General features: G+C 55.6%; 1 protein-coding gene across 4 annotated transcripts in view; it reads right to left on the bottom strand.

Annotated features, from left to right (window-relative positions):
* The window catches only part of Ttc39a (tetratricopeptide repeat domain 39A), a 36,848-nt gene extending 29,229 nt beyond the window's left edge, over positions 1–7,619 (bottom strand). For 2 of the 4 annotated variants that reach the window (XM_055629105.1, XM_055629102.1), the window contains exon 1: positions 7,006–7,069. In XM_055629105.1, coding sequence (XP_055485080.1) covers positions 7,006–7,043 — 38 coding nt within the window. In that variant the 5' untranslated portion in view covers positions 7,044–7,069. Of the gene's footprint in view, positions 1–7,005; positions 7,070–7,239; positions 7,262–7,396 lie in introns of those variants that run through there. The other 2 variants (XM_055629103.1, XM_055629104.1) reach the window with 2 other exon arrangements.
* Between the last annotated feature and the right edge of the window lie 6,837 nt (positions 7,620–14,456).

The raw sequence follows: 14,456 nt of genomic DNA, 5'->3' as shown, positions 1-14,456 counted from the left end.
CACACACACACACACACACACACACACACACACACACACACACACACGGAGGCCCACCAGCAGGTCTCCCAGGCAGACTGAGAAGCTTACTTCTGCACATTCTCCAAGTCTGCTCCCTCTCCGCCTTGCCATTTTAATGAGTAACACATCTCCACCCAGTTTCTCAAGCCAGAAGTCTGATAAGCATCTCTGACCCACCCCTCTCAATGGGCTCCTTGGCCAAACACCTTCAGTTCCGAAACACCCACCGGCCTCCATGCCTTTGGGGCCCTGGGCCAGGCTGCTGTCATGGTAACTCAGATCACCTCCACTCTCCTCTTTCTCTGACCGTCTCTTAGCTGCTTTAACACTGAATTTCACTTTCCTCATGATTCCTGTCTCTCTTAGGTTCTGCACTCATTTATTGGTGGTGATTTTTTTTTTTTTTTTTTTTTTTGTACTCATGTTTGATATAAAGGGTGTTTCCAAGTTGACAGAGAGATACACCAGGGCAGATCTGAGGTGATACTTCCTTCAGTAATGGAGGAAGCTGGGATAGGTTTGGCTTTTTAAAGTTTGTTGTTGTGTGTTCGTGTGTGATGCTCATATCGTAGCACGTTGTGTGTAGATCAGCTGGGGTCAGTAGTCTCCCTTCTGCCCCGTGTGTTACCGGTATTGAACTCACACTGTGTTCAGGCTTGGCAGCCAGCATCTGTACCTGCCCAGCCCTCTTGCCTGCCCTTGCTTGTCTTTTAAGTCAGGGTCTTACTAGGCAGCTGCTGTGAAATGAGTGTGGAATGTCCCCTAGAGGCTCCTTGGGAACACTCAGTCCCCAGCTGCTAGTGTGGAGTAGTAATGCTGTGGAACCTTTAGAAGGGGGGTCTTCTAAGAGAGTGTGCCCCAGAGGCGGGCCCTGAGGCCCTCCAGTTCAGCTCCTCTTCCTGTCCATTCCTACTAAGGGTGGCTGTGGCCTGAGCAGCCGGCATCCTGCTCCTGTTCCCACACTTTCCCCAGCCTGACGGCACTGGAAGCCCAGAATAATCCCCTCCTTGCTTACATTGCTTTGTCAGAGTTCTTTTATTACAGTAACAGTGAAAGGAACTAAGGCAGGGCCTGGAGAGGTGGCTCAGCAGTTTAGAGTACTTGCTGCACTTGCCCGGGTTCAATTCCCAGCACCCGCAAGGCAGCTCACAACCATCCAGAGCTCCACTTCCAGGGACAGGATGCCCCCTTCTGACCTCTGCAGCCACCAGGCACACGTGTGGTGTGCACGCATACGTGCAGGCAAGACATTCACATAGATAAAATGAATAACTCTAAGAGGAGGAGGAAACAGACGGCAGTGCCGGCTGGCCTTATGCTCAGCTCCATCCTCCAGAGTGCTGGGTTACAGGTGGAGAACTTCCTTTAGCGCTCCACCCCCTCTGGTCTTTCCTGCTCCCTTTTTGGATAGTCATTGGACTAGTTCCTCTTCAGGTGCGGGGTGTGCTAGTGGCTGGGTTTCTCGTGTCGGTTGTGGTTTCCACTTCCAGAGATTCCACTGATTCTTCTTTTAAGTCTGGTTGGTGACTGTAGACAATATTTGGTTCCTGCTTACTGTATCAGCTTCAACTTCCTCACACATCTTTTTGTTCTGTTTTGTTTTTCGAGACAGGGTTTCTCTTTGTAGCCTTGGCTGTCCAGGACTTGATTTGTAGACCAGGCTGGCCTTGAACTCACAGCCTGCCTCTGCCTCCCTGAGTGCTGGGATCAAAGGTGTGTACCACCACACCTGGCCTTCTTCAGACATCTTAAGCCCCACTAACTATATGTTAGTATTTTAAATCCTCAGGGGAAGCAATTCCACTATTTATTGGTTTTGGTGCCCGTCACACTGGCTTGCTTCCTTGTATGTTTTATAGCTTTCTTGCTAACTCACAATTGAATAATCCCAAAGGGACCTTGGAGCCAGACCTTCAGAGAGCCCTGTGTTGACTTTGGCCAGGTTCCCTGGGCACGACCCCAAGGCTGTAAAAACCATTATTTTACTGTATGGACTCTAGCGCCTCAAGGGAAGGGTGCACTTTAAAAAACACAGCTCTTGCAGGAAACTCAACTAGTATCTGTCATTTTTTAAGGAACCACTCTCCCGGCTGGCGGATTCTCTCCAGCCACTCCCTCTCCTGTCCACTGATGCTCCTTTGAGGTGGAAGGAGAATGAGGCTGTGTTCTGAGTTGTCACAGCTCAAGCTCCAGGGCCTGTTTTCCCTGCCTTGAGTAGGGGCTGGAGGTTTCTGAGGGCAACCCCCCCCCCCCAGGCCACCATGGCTGGCGCTGGATTCCAGCCACACTCCACACTCCACCTCTCACAAAGAGCATCTTACAGGGTGCCCGGTGTCACCCGCTCGGCCTCCAGGTCATAATTCCGAAGGCAGACAGCTGGAAACCCTAATCCTCCACTCGCCCCATCCTAACAGCCACAGACATCTTTTAAAGCACAGCTCTGACCATGCTGCTTCAAATCCATCATGGCTCCCCGAGCCTCCCAGCTTCCTTTCCACGGTCATTAAAGGCCCCACCCACAGCTGGCTGGCCTCTCCTCACGAGGCCTGGCACGTCTATCTTCCTCTGTGTTCAGGGCCCAGCCTAGCAACTGGTGTCCAACCGCTCCACGTTTATGGTGTAAATTAACTAGGACTCGGCAAACACAGTGGTGTGAGTACTCACTGACATTCTTAACGACCCTCGAAGTGGTCTGTGATGTGGGGTGTACCCACTACAGATGAGAAAACAGGCACGGGGGGATGACTTGGCCATGACCACAGCGCCGAGTGCTGGGCTGTAATCTAATGAGTTTCTGCCTACGATGGTGTCCACAACCTTGGCCTCAGGGACCGAGCGGCTCACAGCCATCAAGGGCAGAGGCAAAAGCCTGCCACTCATTTTTGCAGACACCCTAGCCCTCATCCGACCCCAAAGAGAGGTGATGAAGACACAAAGCCTGACAGACTGGCTCCCCTGGGGACCCAGCACCTCTTTGGCTTAACTGAAGTAAGGTTCATCTTACACTAGAGATAGTCCTGAATCCCTGCTTCTCCCCACCCCCAGCCATTATCCCTCCCACCACACCTAAACTCTCTCTGTTGGTTGATGTTCAGTCTGGGCTCTGGAACAGCGTGGACCCAACTGGAACCTGTCCTTGGGGAGCTCAGTGTTCTGAAGCCCCCAGGAGCAGGCAGAGCAACGACAGCCATTGTAGACAGGGCTGTGACGGTCAAAATGATGGGGCCAAGAGGCCCCAGCTCAGTCTGGGCACTCAGGGAAGGTATCCGAGCCAGGCAGTAGGGAAAGAAGCCCAGAAGGGGACCAGAGTTTGCAAAGGGGTAGTTCCGAGGCCCTGCCATCTGGACAGGCCGGGAACTGGCTCTGAAAAGCCTGCTGGCTGGGGAGATGAGGCAGGGGCTGGCAGGGGCTGGTCGGGGTGCCCAGGAAGGCTAGGCACATTAGTCCTGCAGGACTAATGGCATCAACAGCCACTTGCTCCACCAAGAGATGGCCCAAGCTTTATCTAAATTGGCCATGGTATTATTTCCCTCAATCCTCCTCCAAGATGAGCCCTTATCAGCATTTGACAGATAAGGGAGTAAAGGCAGTGCAGTGTGAGGGACTCCTCCCAGGGGCTTTCTGCAGGAGGAAGCTCAGGACCGCCAGGCTCCCCAGCCCCAGCTCGATGTGAGTGGAGGAGGGCCTTGTCTCCACAGGCTGGCCCCTGTCACCCAGGCCGCCTTCTTGTACTCTTGTGAGGGTGGCCTCTCTGCTGTCCTTTAAGGACATTAAGGCACGGGTGAGGGAAGGGGAGGGGCAGGAACAGAGCTGAATGGACCATGGCTGGTGGCCTAGATCAGGGTCTCGGGCACAGTGGTAAAGGACTGTCCCATTCAGACACACACGTCACTCAGGGAGCAGATGGGAGCCTGGCTTTTAATCTCTGCTCTGCCCTTTGGGGTGGGGGACTCTAGCCAAAGGACAATGTGTGTACCTCTGGGGGGGGTTGTCTTCTGAACTGACCTTTCAAGGTCCCAAATGTGATCACTAGGTTCCATGGAAAGGCCCCCACTCCCGTGGCCCTTCGCCACACATGGTCAGCACCACGTGACATGGCTCAGCACCCGTGCACGGCCTTTCGGAGTTTTGACAGCACACAGCCTTGGCCTGAGCGACAGCTCAGTTACTTGGTCACCTGGTAAAGGGTTTTTGGTTTTGTCTTTTGAGACAGGGCTGGGTCTCTTATATCAAAGGCTGGCCTGGGACTCACCACGTAGCCAAGGATGAGCTTGAATTTCTGATCTCCTGCCTCCACCTCCCACGTGCTGGGATCTCAGGTGTGCTCCACCATGCCCAGCTCTACTTGGGGTTAGGGCATCAAACCCGGGCTCTGTGCATGCTGGAAAAGCGCCATTCCAACCGAGCTCCATCCCCAGCCTGGAGACGGTTCTTCAACTTTGATAAGCCTCTCTTTCCTCATCAGCACAATGGGCCTAATGGTGCCTACATCTCGGGTTTGTGAAGAAAGACTGAGGCTGGAATTACTCATGAACTACTCCTAGTTATTTTTCCCCAGGGTTATGAATTGTCGCCATTCTCTCTTCAAGCAGGACTCATTCAGTATCGGAACAAGCCAGGCTTGCTAGCACACTCCCACAGCACCCGGGAAGGCTGAGGTAGGAAGATCCGAGGCCAGACAGGGTTGACATGGGGGGTCCTGTCAAAAAGAGAGAAAGAGGAGGGCGGAGGAGGGGGAAGGAAGGAGGGCAAGGCTTGAGTGCACATCAGTAACCTACCAGGGGACCACTGAGGCACACTGCTTATGTACAGAAGACAGCCATTCAGTAATATTCTGTGTTTGGATAGCAGGACACAGGAAACCACCTCAGTGTTCAACAAGAAGGATAAGTAAATAAACGGAGTCTTTACACAGGGTGGTGAAGCAGGTGTCGGGGTGAGGGAGACCAGCCTGTGGGACGGAGGAGAAACCCAGCTTCTAGAAAAGTAAGCCACAGAATGGCACGTGTTGCAGGCTCTGGTTATAGAACACTTGCCAGTAAGAACAAACTATCCCCCACCCCAAAGAACTCGATTGTGTACAGCAAGAGAATAAAAAATGGGAATCGACAGACCCAAGGCTCAGGGTGACAATTATCTCTGGACAGGGACGGTGGTAGGAGACTTCAGCAGGCTCCTGCGACTCTAACACGCCTTCTCTCTTAAAAAATCTGTGGGGCACAGGCTGCCAGGAGCTCAGGACTCCGGTTCACTATTGGCCACAGGGGCTGGAGAGATGGCTCAGTGGCCACGGATGTGTGCCGCTCTCACAGAGGGCCAGGCTTTGGTTGCCAGGACCCACCCTGGTGGCTCACAACTACCTCTGACTCCAGCTACAAGGGAACCTGACTGTCATCTTCTGGACTCCACACACAGACGTGATTTAAAACGAAAAATGTCTTAGAATTGTTTACCATACTCTTCTGAAGCCTTAAAAACATTTCATAAGTTTTAGCTGGGCATGGGGGCACACACCTGAAGTCCCAGCCAGCGGGAGGCAGAGATGGGAACATCTGGAGTCCAAGGTCATCCTTGGCTACAAAGATCAGAGCAGCCTGGGCTCGGCAAGACCCCGTCTCAAGCCACCCATCCCCACTGCCAAGAAATTATTAATTGCTGTATGGTAGTTGTATGGTAGTTGTATGGTAGGTAAACTTTCTTAGACTTAGATCCAGACAAGACCTGAGTGTTTGCTGAGTAAGGGTCTATAGTACAGGCGGGGGACTCGCTTCTTTGGTCTTCCTCTGCTCACATCCCACAAGGATGACACTGGCCAGGCCCATGGGAATGGACAGATGGGCCTGTGTGGCCTCAGAGAGTGGGCCCCCACAGGCATACAAGAGGACTGGTATTCTATTTGTGCTAGAAATCCGTGCTTCCTGGCCTGAAGGACCCCTGGGGGTCGCTCCAGGGGCTCAGGCACAGAGGTGGATGTGTGAGCAAGAGGGGCGAGTTTGGCTTCTCGGCCAGGAAGTGTGGATTTGTGGGCGGCAGCCTTGCTCTAGTACTGGAGGGCGCTGCTGGCCCAGGGCTGTGCCCCAGCCAGGCTCCGGGAGTGAGCACTCAGATCCTCAGGACACTGCTCACCTGGCCTCTCTCAAAGGCTCAGGGAGGTAAAAGGTCTTGACCAAAGTTACAGGACAGAAAGTGGTTAAGGGAAAACCTAACAGGCCACGGTCCTCCAGGTCACCGGGCTTCCGCTGTCAGACACTGGCAGGCCCCGGGGAGGCCTCCAGCTGGCGGTGGCACCAGGCTTCCCTCCTCCCTGTGCATCCATCAGGCCTCGGGCCCTTGGTAAATACTGTCACTAGTCTGAGTCTCCAGGTAGGGCGAGCACCCCTCCCGGCTCACCTGAGCAGATCTGTGGCGACCTCCCAGCAGCCCAGCAAGTGCCCCCGGGCACTGAGACCAGCAAGGGGCTGCTGGTCTCCAGACAGCACCCGGCAGTGCCTGCGGACAACTAGGGGGTCCGACAGTGGGGTGGGGGCGGGGCTGGCCAAGACAGCCATGTTGACCAGCGACAACATCCACTTTGACCACCCGGGTCTCTTCGACGCCCAATATCCCGGGCCTGGGCACACTCGAGCCCACCAAGCTGAAATATCCTGAAGGGGACGCCACCAGACAGCTGTGTCCAAATCCCACTCTCCGCTCTGACCTCCTCCATAACGAAAAGACAAGTCACTTAAGAGCCGTGCCTCAGTTTCCTCTGTAGGGAGGGGCGATTCTAAGCCTGCCCACCCCGCGGGCACACACTCCGGGGGAGGGGGGAAGAGGAGAAAGTTAGGACCCGGCGGACGGAGCCTGAGCCCGGGTCCCCGGGAGGTGGCGGGGCGAGGGCTGCGCGGCGGCTGGAGCCGCAGTGCGGTCCCGGGGCTCTTCCGCCGAGGCCCCGCGGCCCCCGCCCCGCAGGGCCCGCGCCCGGAGGCGGCCTCCAGCACTCACCCCGCGGCCAGCTCCCCCGGGCCGCCCGCCGTGCTCATCGCTGCGCGCGCCGGACGCAGAAGCGGCGGCCGGATCCCGGGGAGGGGCGCGCCGGGGGCGGGGAAGGCGGCGGGGCCGGCCCGGCTGCCCACCCGCCCGCGCCGCAGCGCCCGCCCCCCGCGCCGGCCAGGTGAGACCCGGGGCCCGGGCACCCGCCGCCTCCCCCCCCCCCCAGGCCACGTCTCCGGCCCACACCTGAGCTCCCTAGCCTCTGCAGTCAGGCGCGGGCATCCATTCCGCCCCCTCGCGCGACGGGGGACACGCTTTACGAGAGACCAGAAGGCGGGAAAGCGAGCGGGTTAGCGCGCACCGCGAGCGCAGCTCACCCTCGCCCCCTTCACACCATCCCTACCATTGCCATTTTCCAGCCCTGGGACCTGGGGCGGCTAGGTGTCCCGTGTTGAGCGGCTCCAGTGCCAGGCAGGAACTGCAGCTCAGCCCTCCTAACTCCAAAGCTCACGCTCGGTCCCCTCTCGCTCTCGGAGTGAGGGGTCAGTGCCCAGATGGCCACTGTGCCCCTGAGCTGGGTTTGCGGGCTCGGAGGAAGCCCAGGATGCCTAGCAGGGCGCCCTGGCCCCTTAAGAGTTAACGAGCTTCTAACTCTGGGCCCCAGATGCTTCTGTGACTCATCAGAACACGTGGCTGCCATTAGATTAGAGCTGTCCCTTTACAAAGGGACAGGAGGAAGGATTTCAACTGCCCCATTGGCCCTGAGCTCCAGGATGTCAGAAGAGGAAGCCAGAGAGAAGGCTGCCTGCAGCCATGGTGGGAAGGGCTTGGGCCACAGCCCAGGGGAGCCAGGCAAGCTGAATTTAGGAGTGGGCAGAAGTGCCTGGGGGCTTGCTGCTCGCATCAGGACAGGATGCCTGCTGTTTGTTGTTCTTTTTAAATTTATTTTTATTTTACATGCATTGGTGTTTTGCCTGCAGGTATGTCCATGTGAAGGTGCGAGATCCTCTGGATCTGGAGTTACAGACAGTGGGAGCTGCCCTGTGGGTGCCGGGACTTGAACCCGGGTCCTCTGGAAGAGCAACTGCCGCTCTTACCCACTGGTTGTGAGTTCTTACGCTACCCTGAGTGAGCAGACACTGCATTGTGGAAATCATCCCAGGCCTGGCGGCCTCACATATGGGCTTGAAAAGACAGTTAACTACGGGAAGCTGACCATAATGATGTCTAGCAGCAACTGTGGCCTAGGGAATCCAGACGAGGCTGCGTGCGTGCGTGCGTGCGTGCGTGGGGCAGGGGTCTGTCCGGGACAGACGGGAAGCAGAGCCGAGCCTTGAGAAGTGCATTATTAATGACGCCAGGAGCAGCTGTGCTCCATGGGGACCAACACCCACAGAGGCGTGGCAAGCTGATGACGCCTGGGGTCGGTGAATCTGGAGACCAGCACCCACGCAGAGCCACGTCCTAGGTGACGAGGCTGAAGCCTGTCACATGCCCTGCACGGTCCTGTCCATTGGCACGCGCTGTTCCTTCGGCCTGGAACACACACTCCTTCCTGATCACATAATTCATCCATGTAGCCAGGGACAGGCCAGAGGCTTACCATTGGGAGATCTCTTTTCAGAAGAAAAGACCGAGGCGGTCACGACAGTACACACTTGTAATTCAACATCTGGGAGGTAGAGGCAGGAGGCTCAGGAGTTCAAGGTCACCACCCGAAGCTACTTAAGGGCTTCCGGGCCAGCTAGATTATACACGACACACACACACACACAGACACACACCACAAAGGAGAGCAGAGGAGACAGGCAGACACTGCAGACTGCTAATGTGAATTCAGGGTCTTGGAGCCACACGAGGTGGGTGGGAAAGGGTTCTGAAGCTCTAAGCTCCATTAGTTCTGATCGCATTTGGCTAACTGGTCCGGGTGATACTGTGGGACGTGGGGAAGGAGCAGGAGGAGGGGTTTTCACGTGACTCTCTTGCACAGTCCTCAAGGTCTGGTCAGATCACCACTGTGTCTGTGAGTGCGGACGCCTGACCTCCAACACTGGGTTCAGGGAGGTAAAAGTTCTCACTGAGGGAATTAGCTTGGCAATGATGGACTGCTCCAAGGCCTCTCACAAGCCACACCTGGTGGTGAGGGCACAGGGATCATCTTACCTAATTTCCATTTTCAAGTACTCTGGGAGCCTCGCTTTCTGCAGGGAAAGTTGGAAATGGCACCACCGACTTCGCTGTGAGCAGTAAGGGTCCGAGGCACATAGTAGGGCTGGTGCCTGGGGATGGACACTGGCTTCTCCTCCCACTTTACAGATGAAGACAGTTGAGCAAGCTCAGCAGTGGAGTCCGGAGTCCTCCCCCATCACCACAGTGGTCCTGAGGCTGAGCCAGGCATTCGGTGAGGTGAGCCAGGACATGGGTCAAGCCCAGAATCGGCAGGGCGCCCCCAAGGTCATTCCTGATTCTCAAGCCTTCTGGCTCAGATTCCGCTCATCATCGGTGCTCCCTCCCAGCTGGGATCACCCGCTTGACCCCGCCTTGAGCCAACAAGGAGCCCCAAGGCTGCCGGAGCTTCCCAGGTCCGTCAGGACACCCTTTCCTGATCTGCGAGGCCTGAGAGGCATCAGGCCTGCTCTCCTTCCTCACCTCCTCCACAAGAACACATGGCCAGGCTCGCCACACTTCCCGGCGGCGGGCAGAGCCTCTGTGCACTGCGCTCACTCGTGCTCTCTCAGCTGGCGAGGTCTCAGAAGACACCAGGGGTGCCTGTAGATTCCTCAGAACGCCCTCGAGCCCTCCCAGCCTACAGATGAGAAGACCGGGGTCTGCATCATGGTCTGTCCATAGCTGAAGCCCAGGCCTTGATTCCTTATCCTACACAGCGCAGCTCTTTTTGAAATTTAAATATAATAGCGTGTATACGTATGCAGGCACACACACTCGAGTGGAGGTTGGGGGACCACTTGGAGGAGATGGTTGTCTCCTTCCACCACAACTTCTTGACCTGTAGGCTGCCGCTCCCGTGTGGAGCTACAGAGCAGAAAGTGAGGATTGCAACATTCTTGGCAACAATAAACGGTCTCTGAATGCATAACAACCACAAGTTAATTCAGAATCAAGTCTGATGTGACTCCAAGGCATCTCTGGCAGCTCCTGGCCATGCTGTACCACGGTTTTCCTGCAACCCTGGCCTCTGAGCACGCACAACCCACTGTCGGGCCACGGGATTCGGCGTTCCCGAGGTGCCCGGGAGGGTTTCTGCCCTTACAGGAATATGATGAGTCAGTCGTCAGGACAAGGGTCAGGACAACAGGTGGAGAATGCCTGGCATCCGCCTTGCTGCTTTGAGACGGGGTCTCCTGTTGAACCTGGCAGTTTTAGCAGGGCTGGCTGGCTCAAGTCAAGCACCTGGGATCTGTTCAACAGCTTCAATACTGGAGTTGCAGGCACGTGCAGCCATGCCTGGCTTTCCACACCAGTGCTGGGGATTCAAACTCAGGCCTCAGGCTCGCCCAGCAAGCTTGCTTACGCCCGAGCCATCCACATGGCTCCCCCAGCACAGACTTTGTGTCTTCCTGCCATCTTCCCTCAGTACCAAGATGGCACAGCTTCGGGTTTGACTGTGTCGGGACGCGTGGTTGCCTGGTGCTGGTGTGTGGACTCACGCCTGTAACTCCAGGGCTTGGAGGGTCAAAGAGGGGGGGTAGTGCCCCCCCTCTCTGAGGCAGTTCTGACCTACGAAATGAGTTCGAGGCAGACTAGGCTGACGAGGAAGGCCTTGTCTTAAAACAACCCCGGCGCCTTTCCTCCCAGCTCTTGGGAGGCAGAGGCAGTTGGATCTCTGAGATCTAGGCCAGCCTGGCCTGCAAAGGGAGATCCAGGATGCCAGTTAGGGCTACACAGGGAGACCCTGTCCCAAAATAAATAAAATTTTTTAGACCTATTTTATTTTATAGACCTATGTACCTAGGAGGTCAAAAGGGTAAGCGGATCCCCAGTGGTGAGAATGAAGAAGAAAGGAAAGGGGGCGTTTGAAATGCGGGACTCGGGAGTGGAGGGTACAGGCTCAGGGCCGGTGACGCTCGCTCTTTCCACAAGAAGTACTTAAGTGAGCCTCCCTCTCCCCGACGTGCACCTGGACCGGTACCCCAAACACCCGGGGGTGCTGGCACAAGGCCTTACCAGAATGTGGGCAGTCCGTCTGCTGCAGTGCCCTCAGCTGCCTCCCCCAGGCCCTGCCCTGGCATGACGCACCCCTCCTCACTTTCAGGCTCTGCCATTCCAGATCTGGCCCCCAACTCCGGCGTCTTCCTAACGTGGCTGAACTGGTAACTACAGAGCAGGCTCTATTTCCCTGTAAACACCTGAACTCTATTTGCAGAGAAGAGGCAGGGGCAGGCTGTGAACCCTGTGAAGTCAGAGGACAACTTACAGAAATCGGTTATCTCTTCCCCCTCGTAGGTCCCCTGGGAGGCTGAACTCGGCTCAGCTGGCCGGTTATAGGCTTTTGTGAACTTCTTGATAATTTGGAAGTGAACGGGCCCCGGCAACATAGGCCCGTGAAGAGGGCATGGCAGTCCCCCAAAACTGCGAGGCCTTAGCAATATGATTGCCTCACTGTGGCCCTTAGTTTCCTTCCCCTCCTCCCCCAATGGAGGGGACACAAGGGGCCTCTAGAGTCCTCTAACACTTAAGATGCTGCTAGTGGTGGACCAGAAGGAGCCACGAGGCAGGCAAGAGAGGCAAGGGACAGCTCTGACTGACAGCGGGATCCGAGCTCTGGAGAGGGGTCCCTGTCAGGGGCTGAAGCCTGGCTGCAGAGGCAGGATGGTGTGGGTAGGTGTTTCAGCTAGCTGGAGGCCAAGAGAGCAGGCTGCATCCCTGCCCAGACACCCCAGGATGCTCCCCTGCTCCCCGGCGGTTAAAGGGAGCAGGACTGCTGTGAACACTAGACAGGAAAAACGTCCCCAGCAGGTCCTACCAGCACGGAGGCCGTTCAGGGAAGAAGGCCCAGGGACCGTGGCTAGCACCTCACAGCTTCCCTGTTCAGTGTCGTGGAGTGAGGGGCTGGCTCAGGGTGCACTGCCTGGTGGGTCTCCCTGTGTGGCAGAGGAGCCTGGTTCAGAGGGGTGGAAGGCTTGGTTTGGGCTTGAGGGCCGCAGGAGTAAATGAGGGGTCAGTGTCCTTCCACAGGTCAGGTGTGCTCAGGGTGGCTTTCTAACCCTTTAAAACATGGTCTCTTAGGGCTGACAGCCACCAAAGCTTGTCGTGTGAGCACAGGGCCTGAGTTTGATCTCCAGAACCACCACCACCACCACCATCATCATCATCATCATCATCATCATCATCATCATCATCATCATCATCTTACGTGCATAGGTGTTTTGCCTAGTTCTATGTCTGTCAACCATGTGCATACGTGTGCCCACAGAAGCCAGAAGAGGGTATTGGATCCCCTGGAGCTGGAGCTACAGATGATTGTGAGCTGCCACGTGGGTGCTGGGTCCTCTGGTCCTCTGGAGGAGCAGCCAGTGCTCATAACAGCTAAGCTACCTCCCTAAATCCCCAGAACACACTTAAAGATAAAAGCTACCAAACCAACCTGTGTTCAGTTGACCACTCTGATGAACCATGGAAGGGAAGAACCAATTTCAGAAAGTTGTTCTCTGACCTCCACAGGAGTGCCACCACACACATAATTAATAATTACAATAATAACAGATATACAAAGTCAGGCCTGGTGGCATGCACGTGGGAGGCGGAGACAGGCAGATTCCTCAGGCTTGCTGGCCAGCCAGCCTGGTCTACTCAGGGAGCTGCAGGCCCCAGTGAAAGACCCTCCCTCAAAAGACTAGGTGGGTACAACACCTGAGGCTGATCGCTGGCCTCCACGCACAGGTGCGTGCACCCCTGCACACACACACACCTGCACGCGTGTACGAGAACCTGCACGCATGTGCATGCCATGTCACCAGCAGTTTGACGCGTCTGCGGCTTTGACTCCTCGGCTGTGGTGGACTTACCCTCAGCCTGTCACAAGTCAGCATAAACCTGCTGCCTTGAGTTGCTTTTGTCAGAGTGTGCTATCACAGCAACAGGGCAAGAAACTGTTTCAAGAACGACGTCTAAGGCAGAGACTCACGCCTGCCAGAGGACAGAGCACAGGCGCCACTTCCGAACTGGAAAGAGCCTTTCACCAGGCACAGAACGGCCTTGTCTGGGCTTCTAACTCCAGAACTCTGAGAAATGCGTCTCTGTCCTTTGAAAACCAAAAAGGAAACCAAGCAGACACCGGCGACCAAGCAGAGGCCCAAAGAGCAGAGGCCCAAAGGAGGGCAGCTCTCAGGGATAAGCCCTGCAAAGCTGTCACTCCCTGCCTGCTCAGAGCTCTGCAAAGCCAAACTCCAAAACCCTCTCGGCTCTCCTCCCACTCTGAAAAGCCTTTTTTAGTGTTTGAGATTATGATATTTACCGATTTCCCTTTCCTTTCCTCTCTCCAAATCCTCCCATGTACCCCTCTTTGCCCTTTTTCAAATTCATGGCCCCTGAACTCATTAATTGTAAATATTCTCGTATTCACATAAATTCCTACGTAGGTAAGTGCAGCCTGCTCCGTCTGTCTAAATGTTGCTCATATGTGTTTCCAGGGGTGGCCATCTGCTCTTGGACAGCCAGCTCGTCCCTGGGGAAGGCTGTTTCTCCGGTGCCCTTGCTTACCTGTGGGTTTCTATGTAGGGCTGAGGCCTCGGGGGCTTCGTACTATCGTTAGGATGTTGTCAACTACTGTTGTCAACTACCCCAGGGCTACTCATGGACCTTGATGGAGAAGCCACAACCACCATTTCCTAAGCCAGCATAACCCCTAACTACATGCCGTATTTGTCCTTATCAAGGCACCTCTCTTGGCAAAGACGAAGACCACTACAGAAAGCCACCAAGGATCAAAACGCAAATTTGTGGAGCCCAGCCCCACACTCTCATGCCTAAGGCTCAGGGCGTTTGCTGTGAGACCGTGTCTCCTAGGAATACCTGAAACTACATCCATAAAGTCTCACCAACATGACTCTCTAAACATGAGCTGAGCAAGGACATCACATCCGTGTGAAAGATGAGGGAACAGAGGAGAACAGAGGGAACAGAGCTGGTGAGAGTGATGTCGCACACCTGCGTCCCCAGCACTCAAGAGGGCCCAGGCGGGATTGCTCAAAGTTCAAGGACATCCTGGGCCAGCTACACAATGAGACCCCGATTCAAACGCCATAAGAAACTAAAAGTAACCAACCCACGCACCCGCCAGCCAGCCAAACAACCAGAAGAGGTCTGACAGCCTCTCCTCCAAAGGCATCCTTCCTACCAAAGTCAGGGGTCCTAGAAGCCTATGCAGCCTCTGGGTGCTTTTCTACTGCTTTCTGGTGCAACCGGAGGGGTTGGCAGCCATGGAGCTGCAGGGAGAATCACGT

Source organism: Psammomys obesus, unplaced genomic scaffold (genome assembly GCF_907164565.1).
Source record: "Psammomys obesus unplaced genomic scaffold, mPsaObe1.curated_primary_1811, whole genome shotgun sequence".
Taxonomy (NCBI): Eukaryota; Metazoa; Chordata; class Mammalia; order Rodentia; family Muridae; genus Psammomys; species Psammomys obesus.
This window is presented reverse-complemented; position numbering and strand designations above follow the sequence as displayed.